We start from the raw sequence: 20,424 nt of genomic DNA, 5'->3' as shown, positions 1-20,424 counted from the left end.
GCAAGCACAGGAAGGCAGAGCGGCAGCAGAGGCAGGGGGAGAGCAGGCTCCCCGCCAAGCAAGGAGCCCGATGGGGAACTCGATCCCCGGGTGCTGGGATCATGACCTGAGCCGAAGGCAGCTGCTTAACCAACTGAGCCACTTAGGCGTCCCTCAAAAAACCATTCTTGGCCAGCTTCTCTGACCTCTTGGAAATGTAACTGGTCTGCTTTTCAGGGTTGACCTCTTGTGTGCACCCATAAAGTATCTGCACCTGGTTAACTCATAGCATGGTCCAGGCCAGCTGGCAAACCCACTCTCACCTGCATTTGGTCCACTTGGCTTTTACTGTCCTTGCGCATTCTCTAAATGTGAGCTGTGTCTTCTGTCAGGCCCCTGACAGATGCATATACCGCATCTCCTCTGCTAAAAGGTCGGCTCGCACGTGGCCGTAGCAATCAGGGCAGACTTGCTGACCTTCAGCTCTCAGCCGCCTTCCATGCCCATCACCAGGAGAATCTGGGAGCTTGCTAAACTCTTGCACATGCCAGGAGTGCAAAAGGAGACTTGCATGCGCTATCTCCGTTTGCCTACGCACATGATGTCCTGTTTCACTCTGCTTTCCAGAACTCTAAACCGGAAGCAGGACAAAACCTTCTACTATAGATTCCAGTTTCTTTCTTTTCTTTTTCTTCTTCTTCTTCTTTCTTCTTCTTTTTTTTTTTTTTTTCCTAGCTTCTCACAATCCATTCCCACCTTGGTCAAGGCCCAGACCTTCCCTCGAGGCAGAACTTCTCTTCTGAAAGACAAGCCCCAGGACCCAGACTTAATGGAATAAAGCTTCTGAGGAAGAATAAAGCAATTACTAAGAACATCACTGCTGTCAGAGAGGCATTTGTAAAGATCATCTTTGCCTTACAAGAAATAGGCCAGAGGACACAGATATAGCTAAATCATAAAAGTGCTACTTAATGACAGGCTTTTTTGGGGGGTACTGATCTATGTCAGCCTTCTCATACTGGGTAGTAGAGGTGCAGAGAAACTCACACGATGAATTAATAGCAGGGCTAGAATCAGAACCCAGGACTCAGACCTAAATTTTCTCTGTTACACTGTGTTGAGATTTTCCCCAATGGCCTGTTAATCTCTAGTATCTGGAAATTTGAAATAAAGTTGGGTCTATACATTAACGCATTGTTTTGGTTGTTTTTGGCTTAGGAGAGCTAGGGAGGGACACGACAAGTTCTATATTTACTCTTACTAGGGAGAAATTTTTTAGCTTCTAAAGATAATCAGGGACACAGCTGGGTCTACCGTTGAGAAGGAGTCAGTTTTCCACGGATTGTGTTGCAGCCGTGTGGAAGCCCAGTGAACCCCAAGTGCACTCGTGACTTTACCCCCATTAGAATAGTCTTCATTCCATAGGCACTAATTTTCATGCTTTTCTTCTCTCTCCTTTGAAGGCAACCAGAATACATCACCCCAAAATATGCCTCTTGAACAAAAATAAGCAATTAAAAAGGCAGATACAAGAAGGGGCCCTCCGACCCTTCCTTTTTCCCTCCTGAAAGCAGGAGATACAACTCCCAGATGGAAGGTGTCCTCCCTCCACCAGAAGGAAAGTAAAATTCTTACCACCAAAGACAGAAGTTGAGATTGAGAGAATTCTATACAAATAGACCTTGTTCGAATGATTATCCTCCTTTCGACTGCCCACATAGTTACTTTTCCACAATGGTCTCTCTCTTTGTTCAAGCTAATATAAAACCAAGTATTTGCTTTTCTTTGGGTCTCATTCCTCATGAGGGCTCCTGTGCCACATGAAACTTACATTAAAAACTTTTATGTACTTCTCACCTCTTAATCTGTCTTATGTCGGTTACATTCTCAGGCCCAGTAAATATACCTTAAGAAGGTGTGCATGGAGAGAGAGGGAGAGAGATTGATTGACTTTAAGGAATTGGCTTATGTGATCGCAGGGGCTCAAACCTTCAGGACAGGCCAGAAGGCCAGAAGAATTGATGTCGCAGTCATGGTTCTGAAGGCAGATTACAGGTAGATATCCTTCTGCCCAAGAGGACCTCAGTCCTTTCTGCATGGTTCATGCCTGCTATTGATAACTCCCAAAGTCTCTTCTGTACGCAGTCATCACTTCACTGCCCGGTGTCCCCACTCTTCATATGCTACAGCCTTTAGGGGTCCATGGACAGCTAGGTTCCCTGATGTTTTCTGTTCTGGGCAAGTGGAGTGGAAAAGATCTGGCTCTTTGCCAGCCTGACCTGCCCCCACTTTATTACCTGGGTGCCATAGCATCCTGTCTTGCCCACCCTTTCCTGCAGTGCTCTTAGAATCTTCGTAAAAATGACACTGATCCCACCCTGGGACCTGATCTTGAGAATTAGTCCCTCAGCTGGGAGTCTTGCTATCCTGCCAAGGTACCTCTCACCTGCTATGAGAGCTGTGTGCTGAGACACCATTCTCTTTCCTCAGTACTTCCAATCTGCCCGTGACTTCCAAGATCAGCCCTTCCCCCACCCCCAGGCTAGTATTTCACTTTCAGTACATTTATATATTACTCTTATTTAAGAAGTCGAAGCACAGGGGCATCTGGGTGGCTCAGTTGTTAGGCATCTGCCTTCAGCTCAGGTCATGATCCCGGGGTTCTGGGATCAAGCCCTGCATCAGACTTCCTGCTCCAAGGGAGGCTTGCTTCTTCCTCTTCCACGTCCCCTGCTTGTGTTCCCTTTCTTGCTGTGTCTCTCTCTGCCAAATAAATAAGTAAAATCTTAAAAAGAAGAAGAAGAAGAAGAAGAAGAAGAAGAAGGAGAAATCAAAGCCCAAGGGAAGTAAAGCAATCTCCCTGAGGTCAGATCACATGGCCAGTTAAACAGTCCAGGTTCCAATCTAGGTCTCTCTGATTCTAGGGACCGGTGGTCTCCCAGCTACATCTCACTGGCTACAAAAGGTACATAAATGAAAAGACACAGTGCCCTCCCCCAAGCAAGTCACCACCTGGAGGCGCAGTCAACAATCTGTAAACCTGATCATTCCTGCATTTTGACCATGGACTTGGACTGAGGACATTAACAGTGTGGCAGGTTTCAGAGGTTCTGGTCTCGGGGAGGTGTTTTTGCATGAGGAGGGCTTCCGCTATCCCTTGGAAGAGCAGTTCAAAACCCAGCTATGCCTTAGCAATCCCCTGTTGAACATACAGACCCCAGGACCTTATTCCGGTTAGAATCTCCTGGTGCGGACTTACTACGTCAGACGTTTGGGACTTACCGTGTTAGACACTGTCAAAAAGGCAGTTAGTTGCCTAAGAGACCACGGACTCAGAGGAGGAAATCCCCAAGGAGACCAGAGCCAGCGGTGGGGAGGAGGAGTCAGGGAAGTGCTTAGAAACAGAGCCCTGTGATGAAACCTGAGATTCCGTTGTGAAACACTTGGACTGAGAGGTAAACAGCAATCAGCCTGAGAGTCTGCTCTGACACCGTCACAGCAGGGTCCACAGTCCCATGACTGGGGACATACGTAAGAGGAAGGAGACGCTGACAGTTTTGTGAGGGAGAGTAGGCTAGCTCAGGCCTGGCTAGCTCAGTTGGAAGAATAGGCTCGGGAAGCTTCCAGTGTCTCTAGTGGGCCCAGCAAGCCGTCCTACTCCAGACTGCTCCCAGCAGCTGAATTCAGGGTGAGTGTGGGGGAGTCGGGCTGTCACGGCCTGGCCTGGTCGGGAACTGCTCAGTGTTTTGGCTGGGCACCCAGGAAGGCGGCTTTCATTCAGCTGTGTGCCTTCCTCATCTCCATGGCGAGCACAGCTCTCCGGGGGACTGCAATGTCCTTCTGCACCCGGGGGTGGGGTGGGGTAGGGGCCGGTGGCCGACTGCTTGGCCACACAGATCTATGTTAGAAGCAGCCACTTAACAAGAGGTCGTTTAGAGACTGACTGTGGCTGCACAGTCAGGGTCCTCCTACTCATGTGAACTTACGGAGAGATTGTTTCTTGACTCAAGAAATTTTTCTCTGGGACTTATGGCTTGGGAGGAGGGGGAGGAAATACCTGTGATGAGGGAAGAAAAGCCCCTAAAGGGAATGGACTTTTGTTTCTTGATTAGGAAGTTTAACTTCTACGGGTGACTTTTTGCTTTCTTTTATTCTTTGTTTCCTGCCACTCAGGGCGCTAGAGTCTTAGCAGCTCCTGGCTGTGTTTTCTCCAGAAGAGTCAAGGTCGCCCAGTGGCATATGTAACCTTGATACCCTTCTGCCTGGGAGTCCGGAGTCTGCTCCACAGCAGGGCTTTCGGCTTTCAGCCCAAGAGGCTCCTATATTGCCGAGGGCTCTCTCTGCAACCACTGGAAGGCTAATCCTGTGTGGGGCAGCTTGGTTCTCGCCCTCTGGCTGCTTTGTGGCCTCAGTTTCATGGACATTCAGTGAGGTACAGTGTCTAGGCTTCTGCTGCAGAGATGGGAAGAAGCCTGGAGACTTTATTCCATCGGATTTGGAAGAGTCTCACATCTTCAGAAGTAGCCTCTGAGAATTCAGCTGGGCCTCTGTTCTTTCTACTCTCTGAGAAATGCTATTCTTTTTTTTTTTTTTAACCTTTCCACTTATCATTTATTCTTTCATTTAATTACTCTAATACTTACTGAGCATCACTACTTGCCTGATGCTATTCTAGAAACTGAGGAATAGAGTGTCGAGCAAGGTGTAATTATTGCCCCCAAGGAATAATTAACAATCCAGGCGAGTGCTGTTCAATAGAATATTCTAGGATGATGGAAATATTCTCTATCAGAATTGCCCAGTGTAGTAGCCACTACTCATGTGTGGCTATTGAACAATTAAAATGTGGTTATTGTGACCAAGGAATTAAAATTTTATTTGTTTTTAATAAACTGAAATTTCATTAGCTGTAGGTGGCTAGAGGCTACTACATTGCTAGAGCAAAAAGGGAGGGAGATAAAGAAGCAGATTTTTATAACATCATATGCTACGTGTTATGAGATGGTTGGTTGGACTAGTAAGTAGGCTGGGGTTAGTTGGAAAAGGTTTTGCTTGAATCCGATTATTATAAAGGGCACCAAACACAAAGGGGAGTCCAAGACTGACAGATTCAGCTGGTAAAGAAATAATGAACCCCTGTTAGATTCAGACAGTTTATCATTTACATAGATAGTGAAGGCCAGAGAAGCCACAGGCTCCAGCTGTCTGAGTCCTTGTCTTACACCCTGAAACAATGGCACTGAAACAAACGGGGCCCCATGACCTCAACACAGTTGCTGGGGAGCCAGCTCCAGACTGCAACAAAACTGTCACAGAGCCTGCAGCCGTGCCCCAAAGTCGTACACCTCTCTGGAACCAGGGAAGTGGATGGGAAAACTGTCTCATGGCAGCCTCCCGTAAGATAGGGAGAGACAATTAAGAGATACAAACTTCCACTTATAAAGTAAATAAGTCATCGGGGTGTGGAGTACAGCATAGGGAATATAGAGCCAATAACAGTGTAAGAACCTTGTATGATGACACATGATAACTAAACCTTTCACTGATTGTTTGGTAATGCATATTAGTTGCCGAATGTTGTACACCTGAAACTAATCTCATATGTCAATTATATTTCAATTAAAAAAAAGGATAAGAGGGACAGGTGAGAAAACACTCTTGTGGAGCCTCCTGTGAAGATTGCCTAACTTTCCGTGTCCCCGCGATCACAAGGCATCCCATCCTGATTTAGGTCCTGGTGGTCCAAGTTCTGCCTGTGGGCACGGGGAACCCTCCAGGGTGCTGTGGTGGAACCATTCCCCTGCAAAGGGTCTTAATGCTAGGCCAGAGGATTTAGACTTCACCCTTCACTCTGCGGCCATCGAAGTTTAAAGCAGGAGAGTGATTCGATTATTTTTGTGTTGAGATCTGACTAGATTGCAGAGATTAGACTGGGAAGTGAAAAAGACTGTAAACAGGAAGGCAGACTTAGGTAAATGGATGAGAGCTTAGGGAATGAAGTGGAGAGCACAATCAATAATCATTTTGAAAAATCAGTTGACGACCAGGAAATGAAGGGCTCCCTGTGCAGTGAATGTGACCAAGACACATCAGACTGGATCCTGCCCTCAAGAAATTTACAGATTCACAGGAAAGCAAAAACACAGCATAAATGGCTCTAGTGCACATTTCAGTAACATATTATGTGCTCTGAGTGACATTGTGGAGAGCCCAGAGGATAGAAAGTCGTTCCTGTATACAGTAGGCGCTTTATCGATGTTGACAATACAACATTGGATAGGATAAGCTTTAAGGTTTCTTATGACTTATTCTAGAAAAATCTGTGACAGACTGGTTTTGAGAGCCAAAAGCCTTATTAACAAAGGTATTAATTCCTATCACAGTATATGGATTAGTTGGGATCTAGTTGAGAATAAGACAACAGAATTAGAATACAGGGAAAGCAGAAAAAAGTCACGAACATTAAGCGTGGTTAAGAGGTAATAAGGAGACAGTTGGAGGGCTTTGGATATTGGGGGCAGGGCTAACTTGCCATACACCAGTGGAAATAATATTGTACGAGTCCTTACTTCCCACTTCCCACCACCATATTTTGGTATTTCCATTTCACCTTGTCCTTCTACCCAAGAGAGGTCAGTTGGCCCTCCGAGCTTCAGGAAAGAATGACACAAAAACAAAGGCCAGGAAAGTATTTTTTTGAGTTACAAAAACCCTAATAGGAGGATGTAAATTCCCAAAGTCACAAATAGGTGCGGTTTGTTTGGTATCCACCTTGGGGTTTCTGTTGTGTGTCTGTTTTATTTTGTGTTGTTTAGTTTTTAGGAGAATACATCTGAATGCCTTTAGACTGGGCAGATCTTTATTTCATTACCGTCTTATATTGCATTCTTTCTGACCTTTCCCTGCAAACTTATATTACCCACCCATCCAGGTATCTGAATTTGGACCCCTGGCATACATTGCAAAATGGGTTTGGAAGAATGCATAAAAATATAGGAGCATGGTGTTCTGGCCAAGTCTTTTAGCACTGTACAAGTCACTGGGCTTACTTGGACTGCAAGGAAAAGCAGAGTGCTCTGAATTCTGTGTGTGTATCTCTGCCACCTGGAGGAACAAGGACTGAAAAGAGAAATTACACTGAAGCTAGGATAATAGGAAAACATTCCATTTTGTGCACATGTGGGTTTGTGGACCATTAAATTCAACCCTACTATTCCATTATCAGTCCTGCTATACTATGCATCAGGCTGTATCTGTCATTAAAAGCTTCAGAGTCAGGGAAAGGAAAAGAAGAAACTAAAGACAAGAACGTAGTGAAAAAGAAACAAGGGTGGGAGAGGCCAGGAAAAAAAAAATGCATGTTCACATTCTTACTGTCATTTAGGGAAAATAAATAAGATTTTTTATTTCTAAAGATTTTATTTATTTATTTGACAGGCAGAGATCACAAGTAGTCAGAGAGGCAGGCAGAGAGAGAGGAGGAAACAGGCTCCCTGGCCACTGAGCCACCCAGGCGCCCCATAAATAAGATTTAAATGAAGGGTCAGATGACATGGGTTAAAATTCTTTTTGTACCGTTAACACAGACAAACTTGGCTAAGTCATGTGAGCTCAATCTCCTGACTTATAATGACCATGAAAGGACCTTGAAAAGTGGAAAGGCTTTATTATCGGAATTAATATTACCCAGTGGCTAGCTTTTAGTAAGTGCCCAGTACATTTTTTTCTGTTAGAGAAAAAAAATGGGACCAAGGAGAGGATAGAATTCCAGTAGTCCTTTAAAAGAACCAGGCCCTTTCCTTGTCGGATGATTGTGGTGTATGATTGCCTTTTCAATTTTCCTGGAGCTGTTGCTGCATTTTAAAATTATTTGTTAAAGATTATGCTCATGAAACAGGACAACTTATATCACCAGCTAGTATAAATTCCATCGGTTAGTAGCTTCATTGTCTAGACAGACTTGACAGCGAGTCATCTCTTGTGAATTGACTCAGAAGACGGTAATTCTCTATTTCTGATCTCATGAGGCATGTCTCCAGTCCTTCAGTCCTCTTCTTCCACTTTCAATTTATCTTCAAAAATCAGCCTATTGGACCATCGGATATGTTTTTTTTAAAAGATTTTATTTATTTATTTGACAGAGATCACAAGTAGGCAGAGAGGCAGGCAGAGAGAGAGGAGAGAGAAGGAAGCAGGCTCCCTGCCAAGCAGAGTCCGATGTGGGGCTCCATCCCAGGACTCTGGGACCATGACCTGAGCTGAAGGCAGAGGCTTTAACCCACTGAGCCACCCAGGTGCCCCTCCACTAGGATTCTTAACTGAGAAAAAAAGAAATTGTTTTTGAACTTCAAGTGTTATGGTTATGGTATGTGGTTATGTGGTTATGATACACGTCATGACGGATAGTGATTGAGTGGTCTCATTAGTGATTTCCTTACAAGTTTTTCATCCCATGAGGGCCATGTGCAAAAGGGTCATGTTCATTTTCAGTTTTGGGTGCAAGACAGAAGGGGTTCTTTTTTTTTTTTTTTAAATTATTTTATTTATTTATTTGACAAGTAAGCAGAGAGAGAGAGAGAGACAGGAGGAAGCAGGCTCCCCGCTGAGCAGAGAGCCCGAGGTGGGGCTCCATCCCAGGACCCTGAGGTCATGACCTGAGCCGAAGGCAGGGGCTTTAACCCACTGAGCCACTCAGGCGCCCCCAGAGGGGGTTCTTGATGGTTAGTGAGCATTCTATTGCATGGGGAGGAGGGTGGTAGGCTGATCATGTCTGCCCCTCCTTCCTGAATTACCTACCCCAATCTCCCTTTACACTTTGAGAAATGAGTTAAGGGAGTAAACAAACCCTCCTGGTATAAGGGAAAATGAGAGGGAAATCTGCATTCCGAAAAATGAATTCTTACACAGCACAACTCTGCTGCGGAACGACACTTGGCTATTATTTGTAAGCATTGAAAAGTGTGGACAGAGTAAGAAAGGCATAAAATAGAGGCAGTATAAGAAGAATATTGTAACAAGCAATCAGTCAGTAGCCCGGACCAGGCTACTCCATGGAGTAGATGACCGTTATGCCATATGACGCCCCGCGAGACTCAGTGTGCAGCCACTCAGACTCCGTAGCCGAAGCGGTGGAGCCATACAGACACATTCACACAGTCAGGCACCCTTCAGATTCAAACAGGTTGGACACTCTCCCCTTTGGATATCCCTGGCTAATGGGAGGCGATCAATCTCCCCTTCCATTCTTTAGGAATGGGTCTGGCTCTGACAGTGGCCTCGAGGCTGTTTTTCTCTCTTTTTACATACAGAGTTGCTTTTCTCATTTCCATCAGTCTTAGTTACACTTAACAGAATTTTGTACTCTTAGAAATACCTTAACCTCTAGTGATGGCTAAGTATTAACCAATTGTAAACAGTTAAAACAGAATTCTTTAGATGGCAAATTTGTCAATCAGTTAAGCACAAAACATGTTTACCAACAGATTTCAAAAGCACAAACCTAGTTCCAGCAACCAGCGCTCTAGCATTTTATCCCATTTGGTTAAGACCTAGATGTCCATAATTTAATTCCATTTGTCATCCAAGCAAAACTTTAAAGTTTCAGGTTACCAAAGACTTTGAAAGCTACTTTAAGAATCACCCATTAAAACTTTGAGACAGACAATTAACCATCAGTTTAGTCATCTCTTTGCCAACAGATTTCAACAGATTTTAACACAGATTTTAACAAATAACATGAACTTATTTGACCTTCAGTAAACTTTCAAATTTCACATTTACTACTGATAACTCAAAAGACATGTTCATCCTAATTAACCCGACAAACTTAACTTAGTTCAAATACTGATTTATGTTCTACCTGGGCCCACTCCACTTTGAATGTTTACCTGAGACACGGGTGGGAGGATCTGGAGTGGGGGGGTGTTAGGTCCAGGGGCTGCTCTTCTTGCTCCTTGACAGTGAAGAGAGAAGGAGCCGTGGTGCAGGAAGCACCAAGGATGGTCTAGAGGCCAGTCATGCAGGCCGCACACATGTTGGTGCGGAAACAAAAGGGGGAGACAGAAGAACAAAGTGCTGCTAGGAGGCAGAGAAAGGATTCCCGGTTTTAGAGCTCATCAACTCCAACAGAGGAGCAGACACCATGCTTTCCCGCCAGCAAGGGGGGGGGGGGGCTAGGCAGTCTCCGTCGGGCCAGAGAGGGCAAGGAATGTCCCCGAAACAAAGTTGTTTCGGCAGCTGCTTGGGAATATTCCTTACGTCTCTGTCTCGAGTTAGACCAACCCCAGTTGGCTCCAGTTATAGCCTTAAACACACGAAATGAGTGAGGGAGAAGCCCCACGTCTATTTAGGAGGAATAGAGAGATGGAAGTCAGAGTCTCCTTACTCTCTACTTGCCCCATTCCTCCAAACATAACAAACACCACAACAGATTACAAAGAGACAGGACAAAGACAACCGCAAACCCAGCAGCCCTCCCGGGGCCATCCAACATTAAAGGATGGCCATTCAGACATGCAGAAAGTCCAAAACTTTCCCTTTTGTACGTCAGTGCTCAGGTTATGGGCCCTTTCCCTAACGTCCAAGAAGTGGTCAATCATCAGAGACAGAGGGGTCGTCTGCGTCTGTCCCATCACGTCCTCAGTCCACAACAAGACAAATACACTTATAACAATTAACTAGAACACACTCACAAGGAAAAACGATCCGGCGCGGCCACGAAGACAAAACTGGAAGGAAGCTAAGCCCCGACCGCAACAGCAGCCGAGCCTCCAGGCAGGGCCCGTCGGCTATAGCATTGTTACCAAAAAGAAGCCAGGAAAAGACAAGGGACACAAAGTCAACAAACACACAAATCCAAACCGAGTTTGCTAACACCCACCGGCCGGTCTGCCACACCACATCCACAGGCGCCGTCCCACTCACACAACACTCAGGATCCTTACCTCACCCTCCAAACGGCGTCCACTGCGGACGTCGTCGGGGCACCTCTTAGTCGGGGATGTCTCCCACGACTCCTCTTCGGAGGCCTGTTTCAGCCTCTCTGGTCGAGGACCTGTTTCAGTCCTCCCATCTTGGAGGTGGCCAAACCTCCTGCCGCGGCTTCTATGTAAACCTTGGTATCAGGGGTCGTCTGTCTCCCTGAGGATGGTGTTAAGATCTCGGTGGAACCTCCAAATGTTAGGGTACGGAGTCGACCACCCCTCAATTAGACAGAGAACACTCTCGATAATGCAAGTCACACAGCGAGGTTTATCTCCAGCTAGCTGGGGTCCAAGTATCCGCCCAGCGCAGTGGGTTTCAACAAGGACCCCAAGCACTCAAAGCCAAGGGTTTATATAGCATTTTCAAGGCACTTTCCCATAGCTACATACATATCTTGTACCCCACTTTGACAGTCTAACTTTGTTTAACCTTTTGCCACCCCGGCATCACCCTGGAGCCATCCTGGCGGTTAAGTGAGATTTAGGTTTAGAAGAAATTTTTTTTTTTTTTAAAGATTTTATTTATTTATTTGACAGAGAGAAATCACAAGTAGGCAGAGAGGCAGGCAGAGAGAGAGGAGGAAGCAGGCTCCCTGCTGAGCCGAAAGCCCGATGTGGGGCTTGAACCCAGGACCTGGGATCATGACCTGAGCCGAAGGCAGCGGCTTAACCCACTGAGCCACCCAGGCGCCCCGGTTTAGAAGAAATTTAACTTTATTTATGTCCTTCTGCCTCAGCCTCCCTCAGTTTTATGGTGGGGAGGGCGACCTTAGGCCTTGAGGAACTGAGCCACCTGTCTCTGGAAATTGGGCCATTGAAGAGATAGCCCTTTTTGTTGTAAATCACCAGGACATTTGCAAACCAAGGGAGACTCCTGTCTTGCTTGATTGTGATCTCTGCAAGTTAACTCTTTGTTTTCTTTAACATCTGGTCCCTGTGGCACCATCGCCTAACCGCCCTGGTGGTAGATGATTAAGTTGTTTCTCAGGTTTTAGCTACTTTCTCTTATCTCAAGTCATGTGCGCAGTGTGGGCTGGTTAGGGATGCTCAGTAAAATGGCTTCCCGGCCTTCAGGATGGCCATTCTTATGCTAACCCACTCTTACAGTGCAAGGTGCCGGCTTTTGCTTTGCCAAGATGGCTGTACTTATGTCAGGGCTAGACTCGAGGTGGGTACAGTCTTTTCTTGGCCTCCACACCTGGAGCTGGTTTCCAGGACTTGTTTTTAAGTCCCTTGGGGGAAGGGGAGCAGGGACAGTTTAAGGGTTAAACAACAAAGTTATTGTTTAACTTCAATGGAAGCCTCTGGCTAAAATAGAATTATAAAATAGGTCCTTACAACAGCACATGAAAAGCTTTACTTTTCATGCTCTAGGTTTTCTTTGACCAATGCCTGATTTTGGTTCATGTTTTCCCAGTTCTATTTTACTCTGCATCTGTTATCTATAAATAGGTTCTTTTTGGGGGGGGGGGTGAGCATGAGGTACAGAAGAAAGGAGGAAAGGGAGGAGAGAGAGAAGAAAGGAAAGGAGACAGGATGTAAGGAAGGAGGAAATAGCCCAAATTTTGCTCATTAATGGAGCAGAGCACGAAATAGCTGGCCCAATGTCTATTACAGTCTCTACCACTGACATTTTGACATTTATCAGTCCATCAGAAAGGCGTAAAAGCAGAGACAAGATCATGGAGTTTTGGGGCACCTGGGTGGCTCAGTCATTAAGCGTCTGCCTTCAGCTTGGCTCATAATCCCAGGGTCCTGGGATCAAGCCCTGCATCAGGCTCCCTGCTCGGCTGGAAGCCTGCTTCTCCCTCTCCCACTCCCCCTGATTGTGTTCTCACCCTCGCTGTTTCTCTTTGTCAAATAAATAAACGAAATCTTCAACCCCTCCTCCCCAAAACATCATAGAGTTCTATTTTCCCTTAAAAGGAATAAATAATGGGAATACAGAAGAAAAGAGCTGGAAGTTGATCTTATAATGACAGGGAGGGATTAGAGACAAACAACACCATAGTATATTTCTTGTTCCTGTAACTCAACCCCAGGTAGGTGTGGGGTTTAAAAAGCAATACTGATCCTTCCTGTAAGGGCTTTTCCATGCATTACCTCCTCAGATCCTAAAATACACCCCGTGAAGTAGGTCAAATGGGTATTATCTCAACTGAAGAATTAAAGCTCAACTTACCCCAAACCATGAAATGAAGGTTTTCTATAGTGTTACAACGGAGAAGACAGGAGGCTGCGGTATCAGCCTTAGCTTGAATTTCCAGTTCTACTGCTAATTATTCATGAGGCTTTGAGCATGTCACTCAACCTGTTTCCTCATATGTAAAATGAGAATAATGAGTTTTCTGGCACGTCTTCGTTTCCTTCCTCTGAACGTTTTGTATATTTTGCATGAGGTCTCTAGAAGCAGAGCTTGGCCAGACCTAACGCAAGCCTTATCTCAATCTTTCTCCTGGGATTTCAGTCTCCAACTCCAAGTCTCCTCTCACCCTCCAGGGCAGGGAATACCACTCTGTCCCGTTGCAATTTGCCAATGTTCCAGCTGACAGCCACCCCAGCAAGTGCCCTTGCAGATGAGCCGGTGCATATCCGAGTGACTGGCCTGCCCCCGTTGCAGCTGGTGACCCTAACAGCATCTCTGAAGGATGAGAAGGGGAATGTGTTCCGGTCCAAAGCCTTCTACAAGGCAAATGAGGTTGGTGAGCTGGACCTAATGGAGGCTCCTGCATTTGGAGGCGACTACGTGGGGGTCCACCCGATGGGCCTCTTCTGGTCTCTGAAGTGTCAGAAGGCTTTCAGGAGGCTGTTTAAGCAAGATGTGAACAGCCCCTTTTTGGTCACTCTGAACCTCTATGACACAGTTAGTCTCCAAGATGTCAGCACAGAAGAGCCCATGGCCAGCCAGGTGGTCCAGCGCTGGTTTTCGGCCCCTGGGGTACAGCGGGTGCAGGTCCGAGAAGGTCGGGTGCGGGGAGCCCTTTTTCTGCCTCCAGGTAAGACTAATCTTTGGTGATACAGGAAATGTTGATGAATATAAAAACACTAACAAATGGCATCACATTCTTGGAGAACTAGTATTTCCCACAGTAGTTTAAAACCAACATGCCATTGTGTGTGTGTGTGTGTGTGTGTGTGTGTGTGTGTGTGAAAGTGGAATTTATTCTCTCACCTTGTACTCCCCCTCTCAGCCACTTGAACCTCTTTCCACACTTTTTGATCCCATTCTCTTTTCTTTTTGTTGCTTTCAGGGGAAGGGCCTTTCCCAGGAGTCATTGATTTGTTTGGGGGTCGAGGGGGTCTGGTTGAATTTCGGGCCAGTCTTTTGGCTGCGCACGGCTTTGCTGTGTTGGCATTAGCGTATTTTGCCTACGAAGATCTGCCCGAGTTACTGCAGGAGATCGACTTGGAATATTTTGAGGAAGCTGCTAACTTGCTACTAGCTCATCCCAAGGTAATTAAGAATACTTTTCATTCTAGCTTATAACATTATAGCCGCCCCCCCCCCAAAATCAGAAATGTCTGTTTTGCCTATTTTACCAATCTGTTTCGATTTGGGCATAGCACTGTTTGCCCTTGAAATGGGGATGATGATGTTGACCTTGTGGGATTGCTGGGCTGCTGATCAGCTTACTGGCACAGAGGCCAGTAAACGATGGGTGTGTTATGGTTATCTTCAATGGAAAAAAAAAAAGCCAAGACTCCTTACATGACTTATTCATCAGTAACTCTTCAATTTTTATCAGCTGCTGATCTCAAATGATGAATTCTCCGGCTTGACATGGTTTCAGACTTCAGTGATTGTCTCTACATGGGCAATGCTGAAGTTAAGTCCCCCTCAAGAGTCCTGAGACTCAGAATGCACAGAAGTTCAGTTTCAGAGCTGGGCCACAGAAGGAGAGCAGAATTATCAGCAGAATGGATGTGGCCACACCATCTGATTAGCTGAATTAGCTCATCAATTAGTATCAGATCTAGGGGCAGAACTGAGCCCCAAGTAAGTGTGCAAAGCCCAAAGCCACGGAAGGAATCTAGAAAGGAAGGATCATTTTAGAACTCTGTCAAGTATTGCTGTACCGTGCAAAATGTGGTCCACGATCCAGAGGCCTTGGTAGGACCAGAGAGCTGTTTGAATGCAGACTCTCAGGACACAGCCCGGTCAGCATCTGCATTTTAACAAGATCCCCAGGTGACTCGGATACACGTTCAGGTATGAGAAGGACTGAACTAGTATGTCTCATAATCCAGCTTTTTTTCTAGGAATTAAATATCAGATGAATTATAATCTAGACCTCTTGAAGAGGTCTCAAAGTACTGATGTTTGTGTTGGTGACTAAAAACAGAATAATAGAAATAAATATCATGTGGTCAGGTGCCTGGGTTGACATTCTGTTAAGTTGAAATGTAGTAATTCTGGTTTTTCAGTTTGAAAATGGTCGAATATCAGCTATGTTTTATGGTTCAGCCTGTCATGGTAAAACAATCATACCAGGTTAACAGTTACTAAACAGCTCTCTGTTTGACTCTATGCTAAATACTCAAAAATCACTCTTACTTAAGGGGCACCTGAGTGGCTCAGTTGGTTAACTGTCTGCCTTCGGCTCAGGTCATGATCCCAGGGTCCTGGGATTGAGCCCCACATCGGGCTCCCTGCTCAGCGGGCATCCCGCTTCTCCCTTTCCCACTCCCCCTGCTGTGTTGCCTCCCTCACTGTGTCTCTCTCTGTCAAATAAATAAGATCTTTTTTTTTTTTAAAGCACTCTTATTGAGCACTCACAATTACTTCGTGATGTGAGTCCTGTTGACATCCTCGTTTTTCAGATAAGAAGGCACCCTCAAATTAAGTCATGTGTCAAAACTAGACAGCCCTTATGGCAGTGCTTTTGCTCCAAACTCTTTGGTTATCCTGATTTCATGACTCATACTGTTCTCTCCCTGGAGACTTTGACTCTTCTCTAGGAGACACAAGGCCATGTCTCCTATTGGAGTATTATCAGTATCTTCACCTTCAGTAAAACTGCCGTCATCACCACCAAACATACACGTGATTTTTCTTTTTTTTTTTCAAAGATTTTATTTATTTATTTGACAGAGAGAGATCACAAGTAGGCAGAGAGGCAGGCAGAGAGACGGGGGGAAGCAGGCTCCCCGCTGAGCAGAGAGCCCGATGCAGGGCTCGATCTCAGGACCGTGAGATCATGACCTGAGCCGAAGGCAGAGGCTTAACCACTGAGCCACCCAGGGGCCCACGTGTGATTTTTCCAAGCATATTTGGCTCTCTTTAAAGGATTGTTTAGAAGGAATTAAATCCCAGATAAAATGTTTTCAAGTTAAAAAAAAATTTTTTTTTTTTCATTTCAAATGTCACTAATTGTGACTTTAGCTGAGGAGGAAGGGGAATTGGCAACATTCAGATTCAGTATCATCAGAAGAGATTCAGTTCCCACCTTGGCCCCTTGATACTATTGTAACCTTAAGCAAGACCTGAGACTTCCTGATCTCTGGGCTCTTATTGGAAAGGCAAGCTGAGACCATTTGTGTGTAAAGCACTTAGCTGAGGAGCCAGCACACAGTAAACTCTTGATAAATCCACCTTGTCATCCGTGCCCATCTGTTTTCCCCTCTCTCCCTTCCCTATATCCTCAACCAGTCCCAAAGAGCTTCAGGGGCTATTACCCAATCGTTCTCCCTACGTCACAACTTCTTCACCCTCCCTGCCACTCCCTGTTGTAGTTTGCTCCCTCCTCACTGCTCCCCTGTGTGGTACTACCATTGTGATGAGAGTCTCCTCCCTCCCTCCCCAGTCTGTTCCTCTTAGGAGTGCTTCCCAAATGTAGAAACGCACTGGATTTCCTGGAAGGGATATGCTCTTAGGATGAGATTCTTGGGTCCACTCAGACCTACTGAAGTAGAAACTTGAAAACTGGATCTCAGAAAGCTGTAATTAAAGCAAAACAAAACGTAACTTTTTTTTTTTTTAGGTGAACTGATGACAGGCCTGGGCATACAACTGTAAACAAAGTAAACGTATCAGGTTGCCATGTGTTTGCCCCTCTCTGTCCAAAATGTTCTTCCTTTCCCTACTTGTCTCCCAAACTTCTTCCTTCCCTCTGCTCCCTTAGCCTTTCACAGAATTAAGGACCTCTTCGTAGGACTTACTACTCTTCCTATTAGATGGGGCGCCAGGATTCAACTGTTTATAGAATCCAAGTCTTGCATTTTTACCCTTCCAGCGCTTTCATGGTTAGCTCTTGGATTAGTGGATACTCAAAACTTCTGTACCTATAAATTGCTATTTATTTATTTATTATTATTATTTTTTAAAGATTTTATTTATTTGACAGAGAGAGATCACAAGTAGACAGAGAGGCAGGCAGAGAGAGAGAGAGAGAGAGAGAGAGGGAAGCAGGTTCCTGCTGAACAGAGAGCCCGATGCTGGACTCGATCCCAGGACCCTGAGATCGTGACCTGAGCTGAAGGCAGTGGCTTAACCCACTGAGCCACCCAGGCGGCCCTGTAAATTGCTATTTAAATATGAACAACACCTACATAATACTCAAAAGGACCCAGGAACCTCTTTAACTAGCTGGGGAGAAGAATTGGATTCCTAACTTTACCTGCTTCTACAGGTGATGTTGAATGTTGCTGGTGAATTTAAACTCTTTTTGCTTTTCTGGAACACTCCCTCTGATGAAGAGTTCTTATTTCTATTGTTTCACTAAATCTGTACAACAATCCTGCAGGGTAGAGAATATTATGGGGATAATAAGACAGTAAGGCTTCGAGAAGGCAAGGGGGCAATGTTTTCAGTCACAGAAGCTGGTAAACCCCAGCGCTAGGACTGCCATCCCATATATTGGATGTCTGACTGTTTCCATGACACTAGCTTACTGGCCTGCAAGGCAGCTCCTTCAAGTATGGCCTGTGATGGGTTCGCTTCATTTTGTGCCTCAGGTCCAAACGCCAGGAATTGGAGTGATCTCCGTGAGCAAAGGTGCAGAGATCGGGCTGGCCATGGCCTGCTTCCTGAAGCAGGTGGTAGCCACCGTCTGCATCAATGGGACCACTGCCATCTACGAATTTCCACTCAGGTACAAAGATCTGGTGATAGCACCCATCCCCATGTTTATGGAGCGCTTGCAGTTTGACATCTCCGGGGCTGTACGCCTCCTCCACTTCAGGGGGGACCCCCGGGATAAGGTGAATCAGCGGAGCGTGCTTCCTGTCGAAAAGGCCCAGGGTTCGATCCTCTTCATTGTTGGAGAGAACGACGAATGCTTGAAGAGCAGGGAGTATGCTGAGCAGGCTCTGCACCAGCTGCAGAACCACGGGAGAAACAATGGAAGGATGCTGGTGTACCCGGGGGCGGGCCATCTCATCGAGCCACCCTACGCACCCCTGTGTTACGCTTCCCCAAACATGAAACTTTCTTCGCCCCTGCTCTGGGGAGGGGACCCCACTGCCCATGCCGCTGCTCAGGAGCACTCCTGGGGAGAGATCCTGAAATTCTTCAGGCAACACCTTATTCAAGCCAGAAGCAAACTCTGAGCCAGGGCTTAGGGTGATGATGAAGTGGGGAGACAAAAAAATAAGACTAAGGCAGGGATAGGATGGGAAGAGGAGGTTCTCCAGACTGCTCTAGGTTCACAGTTATCCTGAATCAGTTGTTACGAAGTAGGGCAAAAATCAAAGGCTAATGGCACAAGATCAATATCTGACAAATTTGTATGGAATTTGAACTTTTTGTAAACTGAATCTTAGTTTCTATGCACCAGGGTACATTGCTGTCTCAAAACTGTAATGCCCTAGCAAATTGAATCATCTTTTGTTTCCCAGGTAGGGATACCTTGGACCCAGGGATTGCCCATCTAGATTAATTTCCTAGAACTTCCAAGTTACTTGTGGAAAAACAAGTCACTTCTGTTTAAAATTGAGTTTCTGACATTTGATATGAAAAGTTCTAATGTCACCATCACATGTAATGCTCGTTACTGATTTCCAATACTTTTTTTTCTCAGAATAGTGATGTTTCTTTTTATCCATAAAATATATTCCTTTTTCCAATTTTAATCAGGAACGGGATTGAATTTAATCACATGCTTTTATAGCATTTATTGAAATTAGTTATTGAAGTTAGTTAATATATTTAAAGCAATTAGAATAGCCCAGGTATGTAACAATTAGTGTATCAGAATTGGCTATAATTATTTTCATAATGCTTTCTTCCTTCAATCTGTTAATGTGGTGAATTACATTCATTAATGGACTCATGTTGCTTTTGTGTCTGATTTTACTAGATGATTTTTCTCATATTGACTAATATGGGTTTTAAAATTTCTTTTGGGGGCGCCTGGATGGCTCAGTGGGTTAAAGTCTCTGCCTTCGGCTTAGTTCATGATCCCAGGGTCCTGGGATCCCCACATCGGGCTCTCTGCTCAGCGGGGAGCCTGCTTCCTCCTCTCTCTCTGCCTGCCTCTCTACTTGTAATCTCTATCAAATAAATAAATAAAATCTTTAAAAAAAATTTCTTTTGGAGCCAACCTGGTCATTCCTATTTTCTCAGAATTTCACCCATATTTTCTAGAACACATCTTTCACTTATAATTTTGCACATATCCCCTATTATTTTCATTCTTTCTCTTTTTTCCTCTCAACCTGACTTACCAAATATTTTTCTATTTTGTGGATCTTTTCCAAGAACAATTTTTGGTTTGTTTCTTGGTCAAGTCTTTTTGTCCTGATTCCTTGATTTCTGTTGTTTTAAAATAAATTCATTCCATCTCCAATTTTTTTGTGTTTATTTTTCTGGCAGTGTTCTAATTTTTTAATTTCTAGGTAGTTCCTGATTTACTACTCCCCCACCTTTAAACCCAAGAATAACTTTACCAAAGTACAAGGTATCAGCTAAGGGGAAGGGGTAAGGAAATTTTCAGTTGAGAAAATTTGCAGTTGAGGAAATTTGCAGTTGACTGTTACCACCTGAACTCACGGATCAAACTTAACATCTCTTAAAATGGTCATTTTTACATAATGTGCTTCATGACGAGATGTAAGGTGGAGTGCCTAGCACTACTTAGATTACTTCTAACAATGCTACTAAGCTTGAACCTAATCAAACCTTTACATCAAACTTCTTATTGATACAGTGCCTAGAGACCAGTAAAACAATATTACGAAGAGACAAACAAATCCAGGTTGTGGGTCATTGTATAATCTGGTCTCACCATAAGTTAATTAGCAATTGACTTGTTTTTTTTTCAGAAGCTGGTTTCATGAAAAAGTTGGGGATTTTTCCTTTGTGCAATCCCCCCCCCCCCGCTTTTTTTTTTTCTTTTGGCATTGGAGTGAACTATGGAACTATCAAGCATTAAAAAAAGACTTAAGGGACATATCAACCAAATGCTATTTGTGGGTTTGGTTTGAGCAAAATAACTGTAAAAAAAAACATTTTGGGGACAATTAG

The 20,424-nt window shown here is 44.9% G+C and overlaps 1 protein-coding gene across 1 annotated transcript; it reads left to right on the top strand.

Annotated features, from left to right (window-relative positions):
- Positions 1-2,804: 2,804 nt before the first annotated feature.
- LOC111145726 (acyl-coenzyme A amino acid N-acyltransferase 2-like) lies at positions 2,805-19,337 on the top strand. Its single transcript, XM_022500883.1, has 4 exons — positions 2,805-3,667; positions 13,461-13,957; positions 14,213-14,415; positions 17,916-19,337. The coding sequence occupies exons 2-4, from the start codon at positions 13,498-13,500 to the stop codon at positions 18,507-18,509; spliced, it is 1,257 nt and encodes a 418-aa protein (XP_022356591.1). The 5' UTR covers positions 2,805-3,667; positions 13,461-13,497; the 3' UTR covers positions 18,510-19,337.
- The last annotated feature ends 1,087 nt before the right edge of the window (positions 19,338-20,424 follow it).

The sequence above is a fragment of the Enhydra lutris genome, unplaced genomic scaffold, assembly GCF_002288905.1.
Source record: "Enhydra lutris kenyoni isolate GAN:26980312 unplaced genomic scaffold, ASM228890v2 scaffoldscaffold13, whole genome shotgun sequence".
NCBI classification, from domain to species: domain Eukaryota; kingdom Metazoa; phylum Chordata; class Mammalia; order Carnivora; family Mustelidae; genus Enhydra; species Enhydra lutris.
This window is presented reverse-complemented; position numbering and strand designations above follow the sequence as displayed.

Coding starts and splice junctions, on each gene's coding strand:
- LOC111145726 (XM_022500883.1), top strand. CDS start 13,498: ATGTTCCAGCTGACAGCCACCCCAGCAAGTGCCCTTGCAGATGAGCCG. Junction 13,958..14,212: donor AGCCCTTTTTCTGCCTCCAG/GTAAGACTAATC, acceptor TGTTGCTTTCAG/GGGAAGGGCCTTTCCCAGGA. Junction 14,416..17,915: donor TGCTACTAGCTCATCCCAAG/GTAATTAAGAAT, acceptor TTTGTGCCTCAG/GTCCAAACGCCAGGAATTGG.